The sequence below is a fragment of the Lactuca sativa genome, chromosome 4 (assembly GCF_002870075.4).
Source record: "Lactuca sativa cultivar Salinas chromosome 4, Lsat_Salinas_v11, whole genome shotgun sequence".
Classification (NCBI taxonomy): Eukaryota; Viridiplantae; Streptophyta; class Magnoliopsida; order Asterales; family Asteraceae; genus Lactuca; species Lactuca sativa.
Window position 1 is genome coordinate 222,308,397 of NC_056626.2, and position 8,422 is coordinate 222,316,818.

The following is an 8,422-nucleotide window of genomic DNA, read 5'->3' on the forward strand; positions in this document are numbered from 1 at the left end:
AGAAAACGTGGATAGAGTTGGAACTTGGAAGGGCAATTTCGTAATTGAGTATTAGGAAAGATGTTATCCTTACACATTCGCATATTCTCCATAAAAGGCGTGACGTTGCGAAATTAAACACTTGGAAAGCTGCACCATACCAAAACGGAACACTCAACTCTACCCGCCCTTCTCCGCCGTGCCACTGCCGTCTCTCTCTCTCTCTCTCTCTCTCTCTCTCTCTCTCTCTCTCTCTCTCTCAATAAGCAATCGGTGATTGTATGTCTTGATTCCAATACAATTCGGTTCATAACATTCGAAGATTTATAAACTTCAACAGAGCATAGAACACCATGTCTGGATCAATCGTTCGCAATTCTTTGCCTGGTAAGCTCCTATCTACATTTTCGTGAGAATTCCTTTACTGATATATCATCTATTGTCGTCTCTATCTAATCATCTTGAGGAGTTTGCATGGTAAAACATCGACAAGTCTGTTTGAGTAGCATCAGTTAGATGTGTTGATGTTATTGTTTTGTTTATTTTCCTATCAGAGTTAATCAACTGAATATGGCTTTTGGAGTCCTATTCAATATAAAAAATCTGAACGAAACACGCTTTTTTTTTGTGAGTACCTTTTTTTGTAAATACTTGAGGCATAGATGCATTAATTTTGAGGAAGGGTAAAATTCTGGTTGAAATTTGCATCTTGTGCCATTTTAATTAATAAAGTTTGTGTTTCATAAGAAATAGATATTTCTGTTTTAATATGAAATTTTTTGTCAGAATTATATCTCAACATCAAAATCTTTGCCAAAGTTTCTCTAAATTGAAGGAATGATGTATGGTAAAATGCTTAGATATAAGTAATTTGCTTTGAGTCTTGTATCTTGGTTAATTATCACCCTAATTTCTATGAATGTTTTTCCTTTTTTAAATAAAGATTAGAGGATTGGAATGCAAAATAGTTGGAATAGTGAATTTTACGTGATTCTATGGCATCCAAATTTTGTAGGGTAACTCTTCATTATGTTACCAAAGAACTTATCCAGTTTATTTTGCACATTTAGCCTTTTTGTTTTATGTTTCTGATATGGAAGGAATATATGTGTCATTGTCAGAAATCAGAGCCACAAAATTAATAATTAATCAAAGGCTTAAGAAACGTACAAATTTCAATACGTTGAGGAGTGATGAGATCCATATAATAAACAAACCAATGATAAAGACACATAAAAGTTTGAACTTTCAACACATCAAGCTGTTTGTCTTTAACATCCAAGTAATTTAGGACTTTATGAAATTAGTCATTTACAGTTGACATTTTTGTACGTATGTTTTTAATTTTTTTTCACCTCGATATAAATTTTCGTGAAGGGTTCCCTGGTTGTGATGACAGAAACTCATGGGATACAAATCTTGAAGTCTCTGATGAAGAAGGCACAAGTGGAACATGGAAGAAAAATAAAGAAAATGCTTCTTCCAAAATCATCCAATATTCTCGAGAGAGAAAAAGTAGAAACAAAACAATCTATCTAGATTCTCTTACAATAGGGGAGGCTCAAGATCCTCATGAGGTTAAAGCAGTTGATGGTCTTCGACAAGCTCTAATAAAAGACAACTTGCTACCAGAAATTCTTGATGATTTTCATATGATGTTGAGGTAATTAACAATCTATTACTTTGAAGTAGTGTTTTTTTGCCTTAATATAAGTAGAATGGCTTAATGGGTTGAGTGAGACAAGGGTGTCTAAGTGTCTTTATCCATTAAGACTCCTTTTTTAAGTTGCTACCCTTCAACCAAACTCTCCTTTTTATTTCTTTTGAACATATTATGTAACCCAATCATCTTCTCCTCCTAATTGGTCGATTTTCTCTTTCTCTCGAGTAAATTTTTTTTTTGATTTTTTTATCATGGTCATTAAGAATTTCAAGTTATAACGATCCCCAGATGAACATTCAATTGTTATTTAGCACCCGTTTTAGACAGAAGGGTAAAATGGTCATTTTCACATTGAGCATGTTAATTCGGTCAAAAAAAAAAAAGTCTTTGTTTATACAACGGTTAATCTAGACTCAACATTCTCCTTGCAGATACTTGGTAGCCAAGAACTTTAATATTGAAGGCGCTAAGAACACGTGGATCAGCATGCTTCAATGGAGGAAAGATTTTGGAGCCGACAACATTTTGGAGGTAAATTAACAATTTAGTGTTGCATTCTTTAATTTCCAGTCTCCTTATTGGCTTTTTGTCACGATAAAGTGCATGCTAAAGTCATTTCCTTCTTTTTTACGGTGTATTAAGACTTTTGCATAATATGTTAGGTTAATTGGTTTTGATTCATACTTTTTAATAGAAAAGTTTCATCTTTTTAGGAAAGTTTATTTATTTATTTATTTATTTATTATGCGTTTTATTTGTGTTTTAGTAGGACTCGTTTAGATTAGTATAAATAAGGGACGTTGGTTTATTATAGTTATGCAGAAACTTTTATTAGTTTATTAAGAGAAAAGTTGTTCCAATTCTCATCTTCCGTTTTTTTCTTGCTACATACTTTTTTTGCTTGTAATGAAAGCAAATTCCAACGTAAGGAAACTTACACTTGGTATCATAGCGGTTACGTTGAAAGTGATGTGATTCGAGGTTGATTACAAGCAATCCCGGTTTCTCTTAATTGGGCTTGTGAGAGACTAACCGGAGGCGCGAAATAAATAGACGGGAAGACGTCAAAGCGGGTGACTTTGATTTAGTTCGTTTTGTGGGTGACGGAAGACGGTAAAGTTGGTTGTGACCTTGTCTTGTTGTCCGGTGGAAGAGTGCTTTCAGAACAAGCTTGATTAAAGAAGTCGGGGTTAAGGACAAAAGGGTGTCATTGGTTAAAGAAGGAGGTTCGATAACGTATCAAGTTTCGGTTTTGACTCCAACGAATTATCCGGTGTGGGCGGTCAAAGTCAAGTCGATTATGGATGCACACGACATATAGGAGACGGTCGAACCAAAGGCATTAGGTGAAGCATCGGATAAAAAGAAGTCAAAACAAGCTCTTGCTTTTTATTTCAAGCGATACCCGAAGACACGGTGTTGCAAATGGCGAGTTACACCAATCCAAAGAAAGTGAAGAATGGGCTGAAAACACAGTATTTGGGAGTGGATCGGGTGAGAACGGCTCGACTTGCAACCTTAAAAAGAGAGCTTGAAAGCTTGCGCATGAAGGAGGGTGAAACGGTCGATGATTTTGTGACAAAATTATCCGGTTTAGCGTCAAAAGTAAGGAGTCTTGGTTATGAGTTTGAAGAAGTTGATTTGGTGAAAATGTTACTTGATTCGATGCCTAAGTCGTTTCTTCAAATCGTGGCTTCAATAGAGCAATGTTTTGAGTTGGATTCAATGTTATTCGATGAAATGATTGGTAGATTGAAGGCATATGAGGAGCGTATAAGAGGAACCAAGAAAGTGGAGGACACTCAAGGTGGGTTGTTGGCTAGTGAGGAAAAATCACATGTTTGTAAACATTGTGACGATGGACATTCAAATCGGGATGACTTTGGATGTGGCCGGGGAAGAGGTCAGGAATCCGGGAGAAGTCGAGATGGTAATGATTAATGAACGTGTCCGGGATAAAAGTCGCGTTAGATGTTACAAATGTGGTGAGTTTGGTCACTATAGCAATGAGTGTCCTAAATGGGAAAAAGAAGAAGCGGGTCTAATTGAAGAAGAACCTTCAGTGTTTTGAATGAGTGGTATGATCAAACCAATTAAGGGGATGATTGTTGGTTAATTGGTTTTAATCCATACTGTTTAGTAGGAAAGTTTCATCTTTTTAGGAAAGTTTATTTATTTATTTATTTATTTTTATGTGTTTTATTTTTGTTTGAGTAGAAATCGTTTAGATTAGTATAAATAATGGACGTTGGTTTATCGTAGTTATGCAGAAACTTTTATTAGTTTATTAAGAGAATAGTTTTTTCTTATAATTAGATATGTTTCCCTTGTTGAGAATTGTTGGTTAATATGAAAAAATTAATTTTCCCCACATTGGTAGAGTGTAGACAGACAAAACGAGTACGAGGCTTTGTTTTCAAAGTGCGCCCCAGAGCCCCAATTAAATACACTTTCACGATCCGATTCTTTCTTTATTCTCTTGTTTTAGATGTGAGTTAAATATTTGGAGAGTATCGGGTTTGGCTTGAGAGATTACTCTAAATGATTGTAATTGTGGTTTTGTCTGTTTGAATAATCATTGTTTTTCTCCAATTTTTGAGTTTTCCATGTATATTCTTGTGTTGTTATTTCTCTATCATTTTTTCATAAAACGGGTTATTGGGAATCTTGAAGTCCGTTTTCCCAACATACATATCACTCTTGAAGTCTATAATTTATTGTGTTCTTTTTCGTTTCCCGAGTTTTTTTTGTAAATTCAATAAAAGAAAGGGAATGAAAATATTGACAGAAAGAAAGGGAGGGGAAGGAAATGAAAGGAAAATTTTAAGTTTTTGTGTTCCCGAGTTAGGAGGAAAAAGAAAATAAAATTTAAAATTTTTCCTTCCCCTCACTTTTTTCCCCAAACCCGTCCAATTTGGGAGGAAAATTTGGAAGAACAATATGGCTCCAAAATCCTTTTCTTCCCTCACTTTCCTTCAATTAATGAAACTCGGGAACACGATTTTCTTTCGACATCCCTCACTTTCCCTCAATATCCATCAATTTCCCACCTTAAGTAGAACTTGGGAGCTAAATTGTTATCTAAATCATGTAAAAATATTGTTTTTTTTTGGCAGGATTTCAAGTTCAGTGAATTGGATGAAGTTCTTCGGTATTTTCACCAGGGTTACCATGGTATCGATAAGGAAGGAAGGCCTGTTTACATAGAAATATTAGGACAAGCTGATCCAAAGAAGCTTATGAAAGTGACAACTGTTGAAAGATACGTGAAATACTACGTACAGGAATATGAAAGGACTTTAGCCATTAGGTTTCCAGCCTGTTCAATTGCAGCAGGAAGACGTGTTTCTTCTAGTACAACAATTATAGATGTTCAAGGCGTGGTATATATGATAATTTATTACGCTTGATTTTTTTGGACCGAAGGTATTTCGTTTTTAAAGTTTTCATATGTTTTTTTTTTCTTTTCGTAGGGTTTATGGAACTTTACAAAACCGGTGATTGAACTTATTAGGAGGCTGCAACAGATTAACAACAACTATCCCGATGTATATTTCTGCTACCATTTATTACAACAAATTAACAATTACTAACTAAAATTTCTTTACAGATTAATTATGTGATTTTGAAGTTTAAAGACGTCAAGTAGTGACATATTTTAAGTTTTACTTCAAAATCTATAGAAATTTCTAAAATTTCTTGTCAAGTATATATGCATATATCAACATATATATAATACACAGGTTGTAATACGAATAGGCCTAGGTTTGTGTTTATTAATGTAACGCCTTTGATATGTAAATTATATCTTGGTTTATTCACTAAAATGACCAAAATGGGTGGATTTCTAAGATAGAATGACCACTTTTTGAACAAATATTACAAAATGACCATCCATTTTACAAAACGGACTTGCAAAATTGATTTAAGATTGGTCCCCACTGGTAAATCTTTTATAAAAAAATATTTGGAATTTTTCTTTCGGAAATGACATCATGATTTTTCAAAAAAGATGATATCATTTTCCAAAAAAATGTAACATTTCACAAACAAAAGTGACTATGTAAAGTCCATTTTCCAAAATGGGGTCATTTTGTAATACAGGCCCCATCCATATTGGTCATTTTAGTGATTAACTCTTCTATATTTAATTTCAGAAGTTGAAGTTTATCTTTTTTTGAAATATCTTATTTACATACTCTAAATTTGGGACATGAAATCCGCAGACACTTAGCCAGATGTTCATCATAAATGCTGGTTCTGGATTTAAGATGCTGTGGAATATGATTCAGTCCTTTCTTGAACCCAAAGCAAAATCCAAGATTCATGTAATTCGACTTAATGATTTTTTTTCTCAAACTTTAAGCTGTTATCACCACAACTTTTGTATTGATATTTTTCTTTCTCAGGTCTTGGGCACCAATTTTTTAAGCACATTGCTTGAAGTAATTGATGCAAGGTAAAAAAAATATAAGGAAATGGTTCTTGAATAATTATGCAGATGTTCGAGTAAATTTGATCTTGATTGCATCTTTTTAATTTTTTAGTGAATTGCCAGAATTTCTTGGTGGTAACTGCAATTGTGTAGAAAAAGGAGGCTGCATGCGATCGGATAAAGGACCTTGGAGAGACCCTCATATTACTAAGGTTAAAAAAATACGAATTCTTATTACAGGATTACAATAAATGATTTCTTTTAAATTAATAAGAAGGAGGTTTTGAGGTCTATGAACATAGGGTCAGCAGCATTAAGATGAATTAATGTCATAAATGGGTAATGGAAAATTTGTTTCTTTTTACTGAACACCATTGTTCTAAAATGGTACGATTTGTTTTTGTTCACGATATACCATTAAAATAATGGTATTATGTGAGAAGAAGGTTCCCGTGTCTTATCTTCTAATAGTACTTTTTTCAAAGCAATGTTGTTTTGTAAAAAAAAGAAGATTAACATAGAAAAATCTTGATCTGTAGCACATACATAAGAAGATTAACACCTTTAATAACAAATATTCTGTTTAAAATAATGTAAGTCACGTTCCATTTCCAAAATTCATATATGTTTCAAAAGTTGATAGGGATATAAGCACTGTTTCTAGAAACTCATGGTTTATATTTGTTTTGCACAATAATTCAGGCTATTTCAAGTGGTCAAACAAAAGATTGCATCTCAAGATTGGAGTCAACTAGAGAGGGAATAATACATGATGGTGCACGGTGTTCTTCATCGGTAACACCTTTATCACCTTATGCTACTATATGTTATAATAAGAATCTCAATATACAATAAAAATTATTATATTTTGGATTATTTTGCGGTTTAACCAATGCGATTTTAGATATTCACTAATGTGAGTCAACTTTGACATTTTTTTTTCTTTTGTGACCATTTTAGTATGTTATAGTCGGTCAAAGTGGTCAACATAGAAAAATCTGTCAAAGTTATGTGGCTTTGTTGGAATATTTTGTTTCACAATGATGAAAATGCAAACTCGCCAAAATATAGTGGCTTTTATGTAAATTGTCCAATTAACTTCTCCCTAGGTCTATAGTATACTGATTGTGAAACTGTTTATTTATTTTTTTTGTTATTGCTTCGACTCATTCCCTAAAAAGTGGATCCTGCTCGATTAGCTTCAAATATCTTAAATATGTGCAGAGATCAATGCACCAACTACCGTACAATAGAGTTGTAATTCACTAATTATTCCGGATGTTTGTCAAACCACCATTCAGTAATTAATACAATTTTCCAATAGTTAATTTTAATATATTTGAATGTTGATAAATACAATCTTCCAATATTAATAAATGGTATATTTTAGAGAATTTTAAAGAAGCTCAATAAGCTCATTGAAATGTTTTTAAAAAAGCTAGCTTATGAACTACTTTTTGGTTTGTCAAACATGACAATTTTAAAAAGCTTAGAAAAACAAGATAGTTGTCCCAAACATGGCCTTAACTTGCTACAGGAGATCATAGAAAAATTATTCAACACTTCAGTGTCTTTAGTGGAATATATCGAGTCAAAGTAGTTAAACCATGAAAATGGCCAAAATGCACTTGTTTTTATGTATATATCCTTAATAAGAATGACAGCAATAAAGAATCTTCAAATATAGTAGCATGGTGGTTTCTATATATTGGTTTTACTGATTTTTAAAATTGAATGAACTGACATTTACCTTTTATTATGTATAACATTACAGGAAGATGCATTTGTAAACAGAAGTATGACGTCTAAATCGACTACTTTGGTGTCTGATCACCTTGCTCCTGTTGAATGTAAGCATTAAGACGTGTAAATATGTATATACCTGGGATATAAATTAAATAAATTCTTGATGATCAAAACATAATTAACATTTAACCATTGTATGTCAGTATATAATTGTATATTTCATCAAGCCAGATATCTTATTTTTCTGATTAATTAGGGGCAGGTTTTGGACTTTTTATTTTTATTGGCATTGTTAACCCCGCTAAAGTAATAGCAAACGATCATCTTCATTCATCACTATATCTTAATCTTATTAGTTATATTTTAAATTATGGATGAAAACGTAATTAATTATCATTCAGTTTATATATTTATGACATCGGTAAATTATTCATAGATTGATAATTTAAAATCATTAAAAGTTTTATTAACACTTATCAAACTTTCATTTTGCATAAATTTTTTGTTAGCGACGGTTATGATGATAACTTTTATCATTGAGATTGTTAATGCAACAACTCCATAAGGGGTAGAATGATTGCATCACAAAGATAACATCC

General features: G+C 32.7%; 1 protein-coding gene across 1 annotated transcript; it reads left to right on the forward strand.

Annotated features, from left to right (window-relative positions):
• LOC111893606 (phosphatidylinositol/phosphatidylcholine transfer protein SFH6) lies at positions 1–8,075 on the forward strand. Its single transcript, XM_023889673.3, has 10 exons — positions 1–366; positions 1,357–1,642; positions 2,074–2,173; positions 4,759–5,025; positions 5,116–5,190; positions 5,869–5,970; positions 6,052–6,101; positions 6,190–6,289; positions 6,780–6,872; positions 7,852–8,075. Exons 1-10 carry the CDS (start codon positions 333–335, stop codon positions 7,936–7,938), a joined length of 1,194 nt encoding a protein of 397 aa, XP_023745441.1. The 5' UTR covers positions 1–332; the 3' UTR covers positions 7,939–8,075.
• Positions 8,076–8,422: the final 347 nt, after the last annotated feature.

Bases quoted from the DNA above. Each gene is read 5' to 3' on its own strand.
- LOC111893606 (XM_023889673.3), top strand. From the start codon at position 333: ATGTCTGGATCAATCGTTCGCAATTCTTTGCCTG. The intron at 5,026-5,115 runs GTATATATGATA...TTCTTTTCGTAG, and splicing joins TTATAGATGTTCAAGGCGTG to GGTTTATGGAACTTTACAAA. The intron at 5,191-5,868 runs GTATATTTCTGC...TGAAATCCGCAG, and splicing joins TTAACAACAACTATCCCGAT to ACACTTAGCCAGATGTTCAT.